Below are 18655 nucleotides of genomic sequence, written 5' to 3' on the forward strand. Positions count from 1 at the left end.
TTATTTTTGTTTTTCAAATTCTCCACACGAAAACTTCTCCCGCAAGTACTAAACTTTTCCTTCTATATATAATATAACCATACCACATGGTTTGATTAAACGTGTACGATCAAATTCTTGAGTTTTATTTCTTTTTTAATTTCTTTCGATCCAGCCGTCTTCATACTTTACTGAAGTTGCATTGTAATCGCAAAAGTTACAATGGCTATTACTTTGACTGATTCATCCGAAATTGCTAACTCCTTTCTTACTCTGGGCATGCAATCGGCTATACCATATGATCGTACCTATGTCAATAAAAGGTTAGTTATTCACGTTATTGTTTATTTATTTCATAATCTTGCACGTTTCATAAACTACGTTTATAGATCAATCAGAAACATGTATATATACGTATACGTAGAAATTATAGGACACTAGCTAGTTAATAAATCTCTCTTTCCGAAAATTTTATTACTTTTAATTAATAATTTGTATCAGTATTATGAATGCATTCATGTTAATTTGTGTTATCTGTTTAGTTTTTTTTTTAGTAGTTCGTATTTAATTTGTCTATATATGAAAAAGAATATTTGAGCATATATAATTAACAATATCGATCTTTCTTTGTATATGTCTTGAATTATTAATCGTTGTTGTTCTTGATGATCTGTTATTTAGGCCCATGACACAAGATTTCCATAAACATGAAAGAGGCGGTTATGAGAAAGAAGAGGCAACAATTTATAAAAATAATGAAAAATTAGCAAATGGAAAGTTTAAGTTGTTTGGTGTTGAAATCGAGCCACCTAAGATTAATGCTCAAGAAGACAAGTTAGCAAATAGAAAGTTTAAGTTGTTTGGTTCTGAAATCGAGTTACCCGGAAAAGTTCATGAAGAAAACTTACCAAACAAAATCGAAGTACCAACGAAAGTTATGAAACCAAAACTGAAAAAGAAATCGATAGCCAAGCGTCCACGTTCAAATATAATAAATGATGAAGAAGGAAAAAAGATGAAGAAGATGAAAAGAATGATGGTAAAGGAGATGGAAAAGACGTTGAAAGACTCACCATTAATTAGGAATGATGTGACTGAGCGGTTAAAGCAGTTTATCGTGGGTGATGAGATTAACGGTTCAGAGTTGACATTAGTGATTCAGAAAATGTTGTATGACAGTGATATGAAAGATGACCAAAACAGGCTAACAATGCCGTGTAACCAACTTGAGACGTTTGATTTTTTAAAGGCTCATGAGAAAGAGCTCCTAGATGCGAAAGACCAGTTTGTTGTACAAGTAATGGGGCCAACGTTGCGAATGTACGATCAAAAGCTGACGTTGAAGATGTGGTCAGTGAACTCGACTCGAAGTTATGTGCTAAAGACCAATTGGAATGATTTTCGAGAAGAGTACAAGGACGTTTTGGTTGAAACTGCGATTGTTCAAGTGTGGTCGTTTCGCAAAGATGGGAACTTGTGCTTTGCTATTGTAGTTGTGGAGAATGCCTAGACAACGTTGCCTTAGGATTCATCATCTTCATTGATTATAGTATATAGTACCCTTTAAGTTGATTTACTCGTCGGGTTTTAATTTTCGACTTTGTTCTTAGTGGATATGAATGATAATTTGATTAGCTTTTGTTTATTAAACGAATTAGTTAATTATGTTATCTCCCATTAATAGATTCTGTTTCCTATCCTGTAAACTTTGGTTTAGTAATTACTTAATTTTTATTTTTTTTGGAAAAGCAGTTATATTAACAAAATAATCTCAATGATACAATAGTTCACACAAGCATAGAGATTCCGAGGAAGAATCATATGCAACACGAGAGAAAATATGTTACATCAATAGAACATTTGGATTATGTAACCAATCTAGCCAATCTATTCTCTTTCCTCGAACACGCTTCGCAATCCACTCGTAGCTTTTTATTTGTATCTCGTTTAAGGCAACCGGAGGAGACCAACTTGATTTGTTGAAAACCATTTGATTCCTATTTTTCCATATGAGGTATCCGCACGTCCATTGAACCGCTTGCCAAATTTTGCCCCTAATTACGGAGCACGTATTAGAACAAGGCCCACCAAGGAGATTTCCAAAAGAAAGGTTAGCCGAATCAAACCCCCACCAAGAGTATACTTTTTCCCAAATGACCCGTACCTTTGCGCAATCAAGCAAGGAATGCTTCACCGTTTCAATATCCCCATCACAAAGAGGGCATCGAACCGAATGAAGATCAACCCCTCGCTTATCAAGTTCCACCAATACGGGCAATCTTTCCCGCCTTGCTCTCCAAACAAAGACACCTACTTTCTTTGGTATAAGGTTATTTTTCAAAGTTTCCAACGGCTTCGCACTTGTATTATTCCCATTTGTACAATTAGACTTCGACATGATGATCGTGGTAAGCTTTTTTGTAGAGAAAGTACCGCATCCGTTTAGGTTCCAATTCCAAGAATCTTCTTTATCCGGGTCCATTTTAACAGAAGATAAAATGAACTCGAGCTCTTCTAATTCGCCTTTTGTCCTTCTCGTCGGTTCTCGTAACCAATCCCATTCGAATTTTACTCCTTGTTCTACCCAAGAAATTCGATCCGAAACTAAAGCATGAGGGTTTGAATCAAGTCTCACCAATCTATTAAAAATCTCCTTTAGTGGTTTGTCCAATATCCAAATGTCATCCCAAAACTTGGTCTTGGTCCCGTTTCCGATTACTTTAGAAATAGAGTTAAAGAACGCCACTCCTGAATTGTTGATCTCGATGCCTGCTTTGATGATATTACTCCAAGTAGTGTTAGTACAAATAAAAGAAGAAGAATTCCCGCCCATATCAAGAAGTCCTGAATCCCCATAAATACTTTTGATAACATTAACCCACAAGGAAGTGGGTTCGGTAAGGAACCTCCACCACCACTTGCCGATTAATGCAAGATTTTTATAATTAAGAGAACCAATATTAAGACCACCATCTGTCCAAGGACGAATGACATCTTCCCACTTTACCCATGAAATTTTTGACTTGTTACATGTCCCGCCCCAAAAGAACTTACGTCTCACACACTCAAGTTTTTTAAGCACACTAGGCGGGGCACGAAAAAAAATACAACGGTAGACTATTGAGAACCGAATTAACGAGAGTCAAACGTCCTCCGAAGGATATCGCACGTGCTTTCCAATCCGACAAGCGCTTCTCGAATTTATCCGAAACCGGTTTCCAACTCTCCATTTTACCCATCTTAGCACCAATTGGAAGCCCAAGATATGTAAACGGAAATGATCTAACCTTACAACCGAAAAGAGTAGCCATCTCATCTATTTCTTTTTTATCCACACCCACACCAAAGAGGTTGCTCTTAAAATAATTAACTTTCAATCCGGAGCTTAATTCAAAACATTTGAGGAGTTTCATAAGATTTTTGATGTTTTCCAAACTCCAAGAGCCAAAGAAAATTGTATCATCCGCATATTGGAGATGGGAAATAAGGACTTTATTCCTCCCAATTTCCACTCCATTAAAGAGGTTTTTTGACACCGCAGATTTAGCTAACCAATTGAGACCTTCCGCCGCAATTATAAAGAGGAACGGCGATAAAGGGTCCCCTTGCCTTACCCCTCTACCTAGCTTAAACTCCTTTGATGGCGATCCATTAACAAGAACGGAGATCGAGGCCGATTTCAAACATGAAGATATCCAATTCCTCCATTTACTTCCAAACCCCATATATCCCATCATATCGTCCAAAAATTCCCAATTGAGGCTATCGAAAGCCTTTTCAAAATCAACTTTGAAGACCATGCTTTTGATACCCTTATTCTTTAGAAATTCAATTGATTCATTTGCAATGAGAACACCATCTATTATATTTCTTCCCTTTATGAATGCGCTTTGCTCATTACCAACAAGGTGCGGAATCACTTTCCTTAACCGGATTGAAAGTAATTTTGCGATGATCTTATAGTAGCTCCCAATTAGGCTAATCGGCCTATACTCATTAAGACTTATTGGATCTAAATTTTTAGGTACTAAGGTAATAAAGGAAGAATTACATCCCGAAGATATCTCACCCGATGCCCAAAATTTATTCACCGGAGCTACTAGGTCATCCCGAATTATGGCCCAAAATTTCTTGAAAAACCTCATATTAAATCCATCCGGTCCCGGGGCTTTATTACTCGCACATTCGTTAAGAGCTTCCCATATTTCATCATTAGAAAAACGAGCCTCCAAACATTCTGCTTCAGTTACTGTTAGTCGAAAGCAATCAGAAACAGACCCCCTCGAAAATACAGTTGGTGTTGGGCTTACAGGCCCACTTCGGTCCAAATTATGCTGAGCTGAGAGCGGAACAGTGGCCTGATAGGTATTCTATCTAGCATGATTCGTGTCAGACAGGCCAGACAGGCCAGACGAGCTGGTTGGGCCTTTTGGGCCGTGAGATGGGCCGTTAGGAATGCTCCAGCCTAATAGCCTTGGACAACGAACACTGTTACAGGAAAAAATGTTTTGAAAATGTTCGAATATCACTTTTTTAACAATACCTGGGTCTTCACTCCATGCTCCATTAAAATGAATACCACGAATGTTGCACTTGTTGTATTTCCGACGGATTGTATCGTGAAAGAACTTTGAGTTTTCGTCACCCTCGAGTATCCATTTAATTCTCGCTTTTTGCTTCATCATGCTCGATTTAATACCTTCCTTTTCAAGCCATCTCCGCCTACAATCTAACCACGTTGCACGATCCGAATCACTAAGAGTATTGATGTGCGCAGAGGTGTATATGAAATAGCTTATATTTACTAGGAAAAACTATTAAATACGATACAATTTTACACAAGATATTTATTTATTTATAGAATGGATATACTTAAACCTTGCTACAACACTTATAGGCAGTGTACCTAATCATACAGTTGTGTAGTTTTTAGTAAGTCTGGTTCGTTCCACAGGGAAAATCTTTAAACAAAGCTTAACGCTATATTAGTTTTAATTTATAAAAATACAAATATATAAATAAGTAATATTATTATTATAAAGGAGGGTTTTTACCGTTTAATGACCGGTTTGTCGATTTTTAAAACTTTAGTCGCAGTTAAAACCTAATGTAAAATATTAAAAATAAATACAAGACTTAATTTAAAGCTTAAAGTAAATAACGATAATGAAATTGCGATAAATAAAAGTGCGATAAAATAAAATTGCGATAATTAAAAAGTACGATAATTAAAAGTGCAATTAAATAACAATAAATAAAAGTACGATAATTAGAAGTGCAATTAAATATAAAATAAAAGAAATTAAATATGAAATAAAAGAATTATGCTTATTTAAACTTCCGTAATCATGATGTTTGACATGTTGATTTTTAGTTTTATGCCCATGGGTTAATTGTCCTTTGTCCTGGATTATTTAATATGTCTGTCTGGTTTTTGTCAATAACAGTCCATCAGTCATAAATATAAAGTGCGAGTATCCTCGTCAAATTATCCTTATATCTGAAGTTAAATATTCCAACTAATTGGGGACTTAAACTGTAACAAGGTTTTAATACTTTGTTTAATAATTACACCAGGATATCGACTGCGTGTAACCCAAGGTTTTAATACTTTATTATCAATTATGCCAAGTGTCCTTGTACATAATTTCACCCATGTTTTAATAATTCTAGTGGCTATTAATCCATTCCCGTGTTCGGTTAAATGAACGATTATTCGTACATATAAATATCCCGCCCATCGTGTCCGATTGAGTGTATATGGTTATTTATAGGGACGTCCAATTGTAAATCTTTATATTAAAATTAACAAACTATCATTTAGTTAAACAAATATAAAGCCCATTAATAGCCCATAGTCTAATTTCCACAAGTGTCGTTCTTTTGTCCAAACCCCAATTATGGTACAAAGCCCAATTATTCAATTTTAGTAATTAGCCCAACATCATGATTACTTCTTTTTAAATAAGCATAATAATAACTTAGCTACGAGACATTAAATTAAAAAGGTTGAACATAACTTACAATGATTAAAAATAGCGTAGCGTTACACGGACAGAATTTCGACTTACACCCTTACAACATTTGCTAACATACCCTTATTATTAGGATTTAAAATTAAAATTAAAATTAAAATATATATATATATATATATATATATATATATATATATATATATATATATATACGTTTACGTAGGATGGAAAGAAAAAGATATATAAAACGTTCAGAATGCGCGAGCTTTTATAGGCATTTTTGTCCAGGACAGCTCCGCGAGTCGCGGTATTTTTGCACTACAAACTCCGCAAGTCGCGGAGTTCGTAAATCCAGCTCACACAAGTTTGGATCCTAGTCTGCCGACGGTTTTAATATATAAATATAATATATATATATATATAATTTATATAATTAATTATATATTATATTATATTTATATACATAGTTAACTTGTAATTTTTAGTCCGTTGCGTCGAGCGTTGAGAGTTGACTCTGGTCCCGGTTCTGGATTTTCGAACGTCCTTGCGTACTATTTTATATCGTGTACTTTGCGTTTTGCGTCTTGTACTCTTGTCATTTTTAGACGTTTCTCATCAATAATTTGAACCTTTTTGATTGTATCTTGTACTTTTTAGCTTTTTGGACCTTTGCGTCTTCAATTCGTCGAATCTACCTTTTGTCTTCACCTTTTAATATTTAAACGAATATCACTTGTAAATAGAACAATTGCAACTAAAAGCTTGTCTTTCTTGAGGGATAATGCTATGAAATATATGTTCGTTTTTAGCATTATCAAATATTCCCACACTTGAGTGTTGCTTGTCCTCAAGCAATATAGTCTTGAAATACTAGAATCACTTCTTTATTCTTCACACTTTGTACATCAGTGATTTCTTTACGGCGGTATAAACAATGGTAGTAACGTTATGGTTTACAGTCCTACATGACTATAAAAATTTAGATCCATTAAGGAAATTGGATCTTTATGAAATCATTTGATCTTTTGAAAATTAAATCTAGCTTTTACCCTAGATAAGTTTTCCGGAATAACCCTTCACCGGTGTTTGCAAAATGTTTTTGTGGATTTTGTGGGTTTCAGATTTGAAAATTTTGGCTCAAAACTTATAGTTTTGTGTCACCCACTTGCTAACCTTGTATTAGGAAAGCAACACGTCCAGTATACTTGCTCCGTATATTACCTTTCGGTAAACTACCGTCCGGTTGTAAAGAAAAGCGTTGAACAAGCAACTGTTAAGGCAATATCCCCTGACATGCTTTTAATTATGGTCTATAACGTGTCGGACGCAATTACTATCCTTTGTAGGAGCAATAGTAAAGCTCACCCTTATAATTTTCCGGTCTGGCACAAGGTCCTGTCTTTGACCATGCTATGCAACCACCGTTCTTACGGTTGACACCTGATTTGGTTCAGGTGACCTAATGAATTCCAGTTGAATTCCTAGGATTTTACGTTCAATGGTAATGAACGCATTGAAAATGGGTTTTTAGAAAACAAATCGGTTTGTAATTTTGATCAAAATATTTTCTCGTTCAAGCTCGAGTTTAGATATCATTGAATTCCATGAGTTTGTAATTCTCAATCTTTAAGGTCAATCTCTAGGATTGAGTAATATCAGTCTTAAAAGCTGATTTTTGATCTTTTAAGGAGATTATCCTTTCTGGGGATTCGATTCATTAGTCTTATCAAGCTAATTTGCACGGTGCCCCCCATTGTACGAGATAAATCCTTCTCATGGTTAGGATAAATTTGACCACTTGGCGACCCTGTTTGATGCTGAGGTCCGTGGATTTCCTGCTGATTTTAGTGATGACTTTTCTAGATTTTTCGTCAACCTACAGCTGGTCTGGACGACAACTTTCTGACCTAAATCAAGAAGCGCGTGTCTTTTTCGGAAGACTTTACTTCCTTTTAATGATGGAATTGATTCATCATGTAGATCCATCCCTTCTTTTCTTTCATTGGGTAAAACAGTTAATTATCGTCTAAAACAAAAGTATTTTCAATTATTTGTACAAAAATATGTGATATATATTTTGAATAACTTGGTAAAAATTTCCCACACTTGGCTTTTATTTTCTTTTCTTTGCCTTTTTATTTTCCTCTATTCCATTCTTAAATGAATTCTAACATTTTGGGTTGTTTCTCAATTTATGTCCTTTCCGAGGTAACGACAATTTCGGTATTAACACCTAGTTTTTATCGTTCATAAATATGTATAAACATGATTTTAAATTCATTTAGTTGAAAATTTTGAAAAATTTTACTAGAATTGGGTAGTCAGTATATAAGACTAGGGCTGTTCTTTGTTATCAGAGAGCACTAGATTCTAATACAACTACTGTGTTACTAGTATTTTTAATGGTAACCAAGTGTTTAAATAAATTTTTTTTTTTAAAATCCGAAAGAATTTAACCCTTCCCACACTTAAGATCTTGCAATGCCCTCATTTGCAAGAAATCAGTAACAATTTAAATTATTGAGGGTGATTAGCGTAGAAAAATGATTAAATTTTACCAGAGTTTCCAAACATATTGGCGTTTTTTTTTTAATGATAAATGGTGCACATCATTTGTTCATTCCGTTTGTTATTACATCACATATATTTTGGATCTTGTCGTCAAAATTAGTTGCTTTTGCTGAACTTAATGCCAGTCTTTGAAAATGCGTTGTTTTACCCTGTTGTGTACATAAGATAAACTGCAAACATATATACATATTTTTTTTTGAAGTTTGGTATATTACCCCACATTCAAAAATTATTAAAATCTAATAATAAAAGTTAGAAAATTATAAAAACTATTACAATATCAACATAAGTGTTAAATGTAGCAACATTACAAAAAATAAAATAAATAAAACTAAATAAACTAGGGTTGATACTGATACCAGTAGGGGTTCCATGCATAACAGTATGTGTTATAGAATGCTTCAGCTGGGTTATAAGTAGGATACGGTGGTTGAATCTCTATAGACCAGGGAGAAAATACGGGCTTTGGAGTAGGAGTATAGTTTCTACCCACATGTTGGCAATGAGCTATGATGTGGTTTTGATGAACTTGCCAATCTTCAAATGCACGATGTCTAGCATTTTCATATTCTTGTGAAGCTATAAACCTTTGCATTTCTGTCATTCCATTTCCCCCTCCCACATTACCTGGCTGTTGATTTCTTTCAACCTGTGGATGTCTTCCATTATATGCTACTGCGGCGTTATTTCGCCTCTTCAAAACCTTAGCACCATCATATATATTTAAACCAATTGTATCGTGGGGTTTTGGTTCTTCGATTAATAATCCCCCCCGACTTATATCCACATCGAGATACTCAGCAATTAATGTAATAAATATACCACCTCCTATTATACTGTTCGGTCTCATCCCCCTAACCATAGCCGATAAATAATAACCCACACAATAAGGTATACTTACAGCGCTTTGTGGGTCTCGAATACACATGTGGTAAAATAAATCTTGCTCATTTACCTTTTCCTTATTTTTACCTCGCTGTGTAATTGAGTTCGCTAGAAATCTATGGACTCTTAATTCAGCTCTATCAATATCAAGATAAGAGTAATTTCCCCCTTTAAATCGGTGATGGCTAGTTATTTGACTCCATACACCATGCGTATCAAAATTTTCATCAATCTTCCTACCATTTAATATCAACCCTTGACAATCGGCAGATGCTAGCTCCTCAGGCGTATATATACGTAAGGCCTGAGCCATGTCTAGTAGAGACATGTGGAGCATCGAACCTCCTAACAAAAATCTAATAAAAGTTCGATCGGTTAAAGTAGCTACCCGATCATTTATTTCTATACTACACAATAATTCTTCACACCATACTTTATATACAGGTCTACGCATGTTGAATAATCGTACCCAATCGTTAAAAGTAAAATTACCATACATCTGTGTAAGTAATTCTCTAATCCGTTCGCCCAATCCTACGGCTTCTAACGGTCCCATTCTATTACCCTAGGTACTTCAACAGCTTTAGAGTGAAGAGTGTGCAAGCCCCTTTGGTATTTTGGATAATCTATCCAACGTCTGTCTAATCTCAAGTTCGGGTGTAAATCTTCTACGTGCATATCTGAAAATGTCATAACTGGATGAGGTATATCTTGTTTGTAATAGTTATCAACATCCTGTTGTTCCGCATTCTCAGGAGGAGCAATGCGAGCTTGGGATGAAGATTCACCCCTTTCAGTTTGCAAAACACATCAAACACAATTTTTGTGCATCCAAATATGCATTAGTGTCAGCAAAATCATCAATCAAAATAATTACAATGACATGTTTAATTTATATCAAAGTTATGCTCATTTTCATATTTTTATCAAATCTACACTTTTTCAAATAAGCATATACGAAAATGTTCGCCAAATTCATAAGCATTCAACTCAAATAACATGTCAAAATAATCATTATTAGCAATTAAACAAGTTTCAAATGACATTATCTCTCAAAAATCAAGTTCATGAATTTTAGACTTGAAAAAGTCCACTTTAATTCTCAAAAATCATGTTTAGGCTCAAAGTTTGGATCATTTAACTACCTAAACATGTTACACTACTTAATTTAGCAATAATTCATGACAAAAATCGACCATACCTATTTATATCAAAAAGCCCCAAATTGCTCAAGAACACAAACCCTAGATTACTCAAAATTTGAAGTTTAAGGCTTCTAATCATGTTAAATAGCATCAATCTAGGTTATATAAACATAATACACAAACAATTTAAGCATAATTACACTAAAAAGCATCAAAATTGAATTGGGTATAAATTTGTTCAAGAACACTATTTTTCGGATTAAATGGGTGTTTTGATGAAGAAATTACCGTTTTTCTTGAGTAATTCCTTGATAGCATCCTTCTCAACATGATTTTGTGAAAGATTTGATGAAAAATGGTGAAAAAATTCGATTTTTGTGTGTGTTTTTGGGTGTGTTTTCGCAGTTTTTGAGTTGGGTTGGGAAGAAACTGGTCTGTTCGATCCTTTTATTTTTTTCTGGATTTTTAACTCTCCGCGAGTTGCGATATTCCTCCCCTTTAAACTCCGCGAGTCGCGGCTCTCTTTTTTTTTTTTTATAATCCTTAACTTATAAAACAAGTATAAAACAAATTTAAAATTTTGTTTCCCTTGTTATTTAGGACGAGGTCGTTTCGGATCGATGTCCTAGTCCGTCCCTCGACAATTTTAAAATTTGTCTTTTTGTAGCGATTGTTTTAAAAGCTAAGATTTTTGGGTTTTTTAATTTTTTTGGCATACTTTAAATCAATAAGATTAAAAATAATGATAATAAAAATTCTCGTCCCGCCCTCGGGTAAAGCAATTTCGGTTCAACGACCTAGTCTTCAACTTACGACGAATTTTTAAAAATCATATTTTTAACTTAACGAAATAAAGTAAATTTTTGTTTTTAAATTCACACCAAACTTAAATTTAAAATGCATAAAATTAAAAATTCATATTATTAAAAATTCACACCAAACTTAAATTTAATTTTGTTTTTATACATACAAACTTATATTAATTTTTCAAATATTTACAATTTTAAATAAGTTTACAATATTAAATTAATATTTATATATTAATTTTAAAAAAATATGGTAAAAATAAAATTAAAAATCTTTTTGGTCTTTTATCCCACTTTAATCAATCAAATATTATCAAAAATATACGCTCCTCTTTTCGGTAAAGTAATTTCGGTTCCATGACCTAATTTAACTCATGACGAATTTTTGAAATATTTTGAGTTGATTGATTAAAGATATTTATACCTTAAGAATAAACGTTAAATTTCGCAGTGATGTAATAAATTTTTGTATGATATCAATAATTTCGGTCGCAAGACCTAATTTCACCGAATACCAATTTAATACTTTATAGCGAACAAATTAGCGTTTATTATCAAAAGGTTAAAAATAAAAATAAAAATAAAAAAATAAAAATGAAAACTATACAAACTTACCTGTAAAATATATTTCTTAGTGATATGCTCTAGCCCACTCATAAGATAGTCGGACTAATTGATTTTCTATGGCTACATAGGCGTAACCTCGAGCATTCAGTGTTTTTTTCTTCTAAACATATGAACGGTCCGTCTCTGCATAAAGTAACAAATTCGGTGTTTGAATAGGTTTGATTATTTGAACATTTACCTTCGTGTGACCATTTTCCGCATTTGTGACATTTTTCAAGGTGTCGTGCTCTTCTTTTCGCTGCGGATTTTGATTTTCCTTTACCAAATTGTAACTTATTATCTTCGCATCTGGATTCTTTTCTTACTCCGTCCAATTTTTCTCTGATTACTGATACCAGTTCACTCGGAAGTGTGTCATTATTACGTTTAGTAATCAAAGCGTGTAGCATTAGACCATGGTTTAGTTCACAGGAAGTCTTCATTTCGTAAAAACCTAAAAAAAATAAAAATTCAGAATGGGGGGAGAAGACTAGTTCTTTAGGGTCTGCTAGGAAAAGACCATTCGGGTTCCATTTTCGAGAACTACATGAAAACAGAAAATCTAACTCTAACAGAAATACATATTATCCTTTAAAGACTTGATTCTCCCCACACTTAGTTAGCTGTGGTATTGAAATTGTGATTAACTTCGTTGTCGACTTCCATCGGACTATCTATGTAGTGTTTAACTTTGTGACCATTAACCTTAAATTCAATCCCATTTGAATTTATTAATTCTATCGTTCCGTATGGGAAAACTCTTTTGACTATGAATGGTCCAGACCATCTTGATTTCAATTTTCCAGGAAATAGCTTGAATCGTGAATTGAAAAGAAGAACTCTGTCTCCTTCTTTATATTCTTTTGAACTTTTGATTCTTTTATCATGCCATTTCTTCATTCTTTCCTTATAGATTAACGAATTTTCGTATGCTTCTTGTCTTAATTCTTCTAATTCGTTTAGTTGAATTAACCGTAGACGTCCGGCTTCATGTAAATCAAGATTACATGTCTTCAAAGCCCAAAATGCTTTGTGTTCAATTTCTACTAGAAGATGACATGCTTTTCCGTAAATGAGTTTAAAAGGTGTGGTTCCAATTGGAGTTTTGTAGGCTGTTCTAAAAGCCCAGAGTGCATCTTCCAATTTAATGGACCATTCCTTCGGATTTGATCCTACGGTTTTCTCTAGAATACGTTTCAAAGCTCGGTTGGTATTTTTAACTTGTCCACTTGTTTGTGGATGATATGCGGTGGAGATTTTATGAGTTACTCCATATCTTTTAAGAACTTTCTCAAGTTGATTATTACTAAAATGAGTTCCCCGATCACTTATTAAAGCTTTCGGTGTTCCAAACCTTGCAAAAAGACGTTTTAAAAAGTTGACTACAACTCGTGCATCATTAGTTGGGAGAGCTTGTGCTTCCGCCCATTTAGATACATAATCAATGGCTACGAGAATGTAGAGATTATTATGAGATTTTGGAAATGGGCCCATAAAGTCAATACCCCAAATGTCAAATATTTCACATACTTGAATGACATTTTGTGGCATTTCATCACGTTGACTTATTTTTCCGGCCCTTTGACAAGCATCACAGGATTTGCAAAGAAGGTGTGCGTCTTTGTAAATTGTAGGCCAATAGAATCCAGCATCATAAACTTTTCTTGCTATTAGTTGAGGCCCATAATGCCCTCCTGTTGGTCCTGTGTGACAATGGTTTAAAATTTTACTAGCTTCATCTCCAAATACACATCGGCGTATTATTCCATCGGGACAACTTTTAAACAGATGTGGATCTTCCCAGAAATAGTGTTTTATATCACTAAAGAATTTCTTTCATTTTTGGTACGACAATCCTTTTTCAAGGAATCCACAAACTAAGTAGTTTGCATAGTCTGCAAACCATGGAATTTCATTATGATCTATCTTCAATAGATATTCATCAGGAAAGTTGTCTTGTATGGCCGATTCATTTAGAACTTCTAATTCGGGATTTTCAAGACGAGAAAGATGATCAGCGGCGAGATTTTCTGCTCCTCTTTTATCTCGGATTTCAATATCGAATTCTTGTAAGAGTAAGATCCAACAGATTAATCTTGGTTTAGCATCTTGTTTCGAAAATAGGTATCTAAGAGCAGAATGGTCGGTATAGACCACCGTTTTTGCTAGAACGAGATATGAACGAAATTTGTCAAAAGCAAAGACAATAGCAAGGAGTTCTTTTTCAGTAGTTGTGTAATTTGTTTGTGCTCCTTGTAACGTCTTACTAGCGTAATAAATAGGTTGAATTCGTTTTTCAATCCTTTGTCCTAAAACGGCTCCCATTGCAAAATCACTTGCATCGCACATAAGTTCAAACGGTAGATTCCAATTTGGTGTTATCATGATCGGTGCATTAGTGAGTTTCTCTTTAAGAATATTAAAAGATTTGATACATTCCTCTGAAAAGATGAATGGAGCATCCTTTTCTAGGAGTTTATTCATAGGAGTGGCAATTTTAGAAAAATCTTTAATGAAACGTCGGTAAAAACCGGCATGCCCTAGAAAACTCCTAACTCCTCTAACATTGGTTGGATGTGAAAGTTTAGCAATTACATCTACTTTAGCTCTATCCACTTCAATTCCTTCCTTTGAAATTTTATGACCCAGAACGATGCCTTCTTTAACCATGAAATGGCATTTCTTCCAATTAAGTACTAGATTTGATTGTTCACATCTAATAAGAATTCGTTCAAGATTAGCTAGATATGTTTCAAAAGTATTACCGAAGACTGAAAAGTCATCCATGAAAACTTCCATGCATTCTTCTATCATGTCGTGAAAAATTGCCATCATGCACCTTTGAAAGGTTGCAGGGGCGTTGTAAAGTCCAAATGGCATGCGTTTGTAAGCAAAAGTACCATAAGGGCACGTGAATGTGGTTTTCTCTTGGTCCTCGGGTGCTATTGGAATTTGAAAATATCCGGAAAAACCATCTAGAAAACAATAGTAACTGTTTCCGGCTAATCTTTCCAACATTTGATCAATAAAAGGTAAGAGAAAGTGATCTTTTCTGGTGGCGTCATTTAATTTTCTATAATCAATACATACACGCCATCCTGTTACAGTCCTAGTAGGAATAAACTCATTTTTTTCATTTGTAATGATAGTCATGCCACCCTTCTTAGGCACGCATTGAACTGGGCTTACCCATGGACTATCATAAATTGGATAAATTAAACCTGCAGCAAGCAGTTTAATAATTTCTTTTTTAACAACATCTTTCATATTAGGATTTAGTCTTCGTTGGCATTGCACATACGTTTTATGGCCTTCTTCCATAAGGATTTTATGTGTGCAATACGAAGGACTTATTCCTTTAATATCATGAATCTTCCATGCAATAGCTGGTTTATGAGCTTTCAACACAGAAATGAGTTGCGATTTCTCATTTTCAGTAAGAGAAGACGCTATTATTACATGTAATTCAGATTCACCATATAAATAAGCGTATTCCAAATGGTTTGGAAGTGGCTTTAACTCTAATGTCGGAGGTTCTTCTATCGATGATTTATATCGACATCTGTCTTCTTCTTTTAGCATTTAAATTTCTTCTGTTGTTGGTTCATATCCATTAGCCATTAGTGTAGCTAACATTTCAGTTTCATCAATTGGTTCAGTCCCTTCTCCTAAAGAACATTCTCCTGTTCCTTGTAATTCTGGAAATTCTTCTAACAATTCTGCATGTGAATCTATAGTTTGAATATAATAACATGTATCATCTGCAGATTGTGGTTGTTGCATTGCTCTATCAACTGAAAAGGTAACACTCTCGTCCTCTATACTTAGGGTCAGTTTCTTACCAAACACGTATATCATTGCTTTAGCCGTGTTTAAGAATGGTCTTCCTAATATGAGAGGAACTTGAGAATCTTCTTCCATGTCCAGAACAACAAAATCTACTGGAAATACTAAAGTACCAACTTTAACTAGCATGTTCTCCATTATCCCTCTAGGATATTTTATTGATCTATCGGCTAGTTGTATGCTTATTCTTGTTGGTTTCAATTCTCCAAGGTCTAGTTTAGCGTATAGTGAATACGGCATTAAATTTATACTAGCACCTAAGTCTGCCAATGCTTCTATTGAACTAAGACTACCCAGAAAACATGGAATTGTGAAACTTCCTGGATCTGATAAATTTTTCTGGTATCTTATTCAACAGCACTGCTGAACAATTAGCATTCATAGTAATAGCCGAGAGTTCTTCCATTTTCTTTCTATTCGAGATTAGATCTTTCAGAAATTTAGCATATCTAGGCATTCCTGAAATCACATCAATGAAAGGAAGATTTACATTTATCTGTTTAAGCATATCCAAGAATTTGGATTGCTCGGCTTCAAGTCTCCCTTTTTTCATTTTACTCGGATAAGGAAGTGGTGGTTGGTATGGTTTAACATAAGGTTTAGCCTTAACTGTGTTATCTTCATTAACCTTTTCAACTACCGGTTCTTTTTCCTTATCTTGTTTAGGTTGTGGTTCTTGTGGATTAGGAATAGCTTCATCAGAAATTACAGGTATTTCAGGTGGTTTAAGTGTAATACCACTTCTTGTGGTAATGGCTTTAGCTATTTCATTTCGGGGGTTAGCATTTGTATCACTAGGTAGACTTCCCGGTTTTCTTTCACCTATTAACCTTGCTAGGTTACTTACTTCTTGTTCCAGATTTTGAATAGAAGCTTGTTGATTTCTAAATGCTTGAGCATTTTGTTCATTGGTTTATTTCTGAGATGTGAAAAACTGCGTTTGAGTTTCAACTAGCTTCGTCATCATATCTTCTAAATTCCGCTTTTTATCATCGATTTGTGGTGGTTTGTTTTGAAAATTAGGTCTTTGCTGATTGTAAGTATTATTGGATACTTGTTGATTGCTAGGACCTTGTTGATTGTTGTATGGAATATTTCGATTATAATTTTGGTTTTGATTGTAAATCGGTCTTGACGGTTGATAATTATTCTGATAATTATTTCCAGGCCTTTGGTTTATGTATGAAATATTTTCTCTTTGTTCCATTGTTAGTTCAATACTGAGACAATCTTTTGTCAAATGTGGTCCTCCACACTGCTCACAACTAATTCGTATTGAGTGTATATCCTTAGTCATCTTTTCCCTTCGTCTCTCGACAGCATCTATCTTTGCGAAAATGGAATCTAAGTCATGGCTAGAATCGGCTCTAGCTGCTTTAGATGATCTAACGATATCTTTTTCTTGGTGCCACTCATGTGAGTGGGAAGCAGTGTTATCAATAATTTTGTAAGCATCAGTTTCGGTTTTCTTCATAATGGAACCACCAGCTGCTATATCGATGTCTTTCCTTGTAGTGATGTCGCATCCTTGGTAGAATATTTGTACTATTTGACAAGTGTCTAAACCATGTTGCGGACATCCTCTTAATAACTTTCCAAATCTGGTCCATGCCTCATATAGAGTTTCATTCGGTTTCTGTGTGAACGTAACAATTTCTCCTTGAAGTCTTACGGCTTTAGATGCCGGAAAGAATTGTTTAAGAAATTTTTCAACTAAAACGTCCCATGTATCAATCGCCCCTTCAGGTAACGATTACAACCAATCTTTGGCTTCTCCCTTTAAAGTCTAGGGAAATAACATGAGATATATCTGTTCATCCTCAACTTCTCTTATTTTAAATAGTGTGCAGATCCTATTAAAGGTACGAAGATGTTCATTTGGATCTTTCTTCGGCGCACCACTAAATTGGTATTGATTAGTCACCATGTGTAGAATTTATCCTTTGATTTCATAATCTGGCGCATTAATGTCTGGATGAGTAATTGCGTGACCTTGGCCAGTGCGTTTAGCTCGCATTCGGTCTTCCATACTTAAAGGTTCCAGATTTTCCATGATTGAATTTGTTGAATCTGAATCAATAGAGGATTCTGATTTAATGGTTCGTTCCTCAACAATCTCTGTTTGAATGATTGGTGGTTCTGGAGGAAAAATTAATGGTTCAGGATCTATGAATCGTCCCTGAATATTCTCCGGATTCTCAATTGTGAGGTTGGGTTCAAAAAATGGATTATCGGAAATTTGAATTGGAGTACTTGGTCTACTGGATGACGATTCTAAAGAAAAATCAACGGCGACAATATTTGCTAGATGTCTTGATCGAGTTACAGGTGGTGAACGTACAAAAGGTGGTGAACGTCTTGCTTGGTGCATTCACTGAATATCCTATTAGTTTTTAAAAGGAAAGAAAAATTATATAAGTTATCCAATTAATAGACTTTTCTGATTTTGCCCACGTTTCGAATAGCCAAAAGATGCAGCAGAGGGGCAGGATTCATTTGGTCTCAATATAATTGAGTACTGTTTGGCTCCAATAACCCGGTCCACGTACAAATCCAACTATTACTACGAACCAGAAAATTTTGATGTCTATCAATTTAACCACTTAAAATAAATTTTTGTAATTTAAAGAAATTTAGAGAAGAAATAGAATAAAAATCTATGTCCTAAAAACTAGAATGACGAGAAATAAGAAAGAAAAAGAGCGCGTCGAAAAAGGGAAAAAAATGACTATAAAACTTTAAAACACTCGACTAACCCAACCTTATTACTATCACTAACTTAAAATTAAAATTGCAAATTGAGATTACTAATTGGAGTGATAATTGATACATAGGTAAAAGG

The 18655-nt window shown here is 34.4% G+C and overlaps 1 protein-coding gene across 1 annotated transcript; it reads left to right on the forward strand.

Annotated features, from left to right (window-relative positions):
• Positions 1 to 201: 201 nt before the first annotated feature.
• On the forward strand, positions 202 to 1587 carry LOC139864235 (uncharacterized). The gene is made up of 2 exons (XM_071852815.1): positions 202 to 302; positions 661 to 1587. The coding sequence occupies exons 1-2, from the start codon at positions 202 to 204 to the stop codon at positions 1487 to 1489; spliced, it is 930 nt and encodes a 309-aa protein (XP_071708916.1). The 3' UTR covers positions 1490 to 1587.
• The last annotated feature ends 17068 nt before the right edge of the window (positions 1588 to 18655 follow it).

The sequence above is a fragment of the Rutidosis leptorrhynchoides genome, chromosome 8, assembly GCF_046630445.1.
Source record: "Rutidosis leptorrhynchoides isolate AG116_Rl617_1_P2 chromosome 8, CSIRO_AGI_Rlap_v1, whole genome shotgun sequence".
Classification (NCBI taxonomy): domain Eukaryota; kingdom Viridiplantae; phylum Streptophyta; class Magnoliopsida; order Asterales; family Asteraceae; genus Rutidosis; species Rutidosis leptorrhynchoides.

What these genes read in the sequence shown, in the direction of transcription:
- LOC139864235 (XM_071852815.1), top strand. Translation starts at nt 202, where the DNA reads ATGGCTATTACTTTGACTGATTCATCCGAAATTGCTAACTCCTTTCTT. An exon ending in CGTACCTATGTCAATAAAAG is followed by an intron (nt 303 to 660) that starts GTTAGTTATTCA and finishes TCTGTTATTTAG; the next exon opens with GCCCATGACACAAGATTTCC.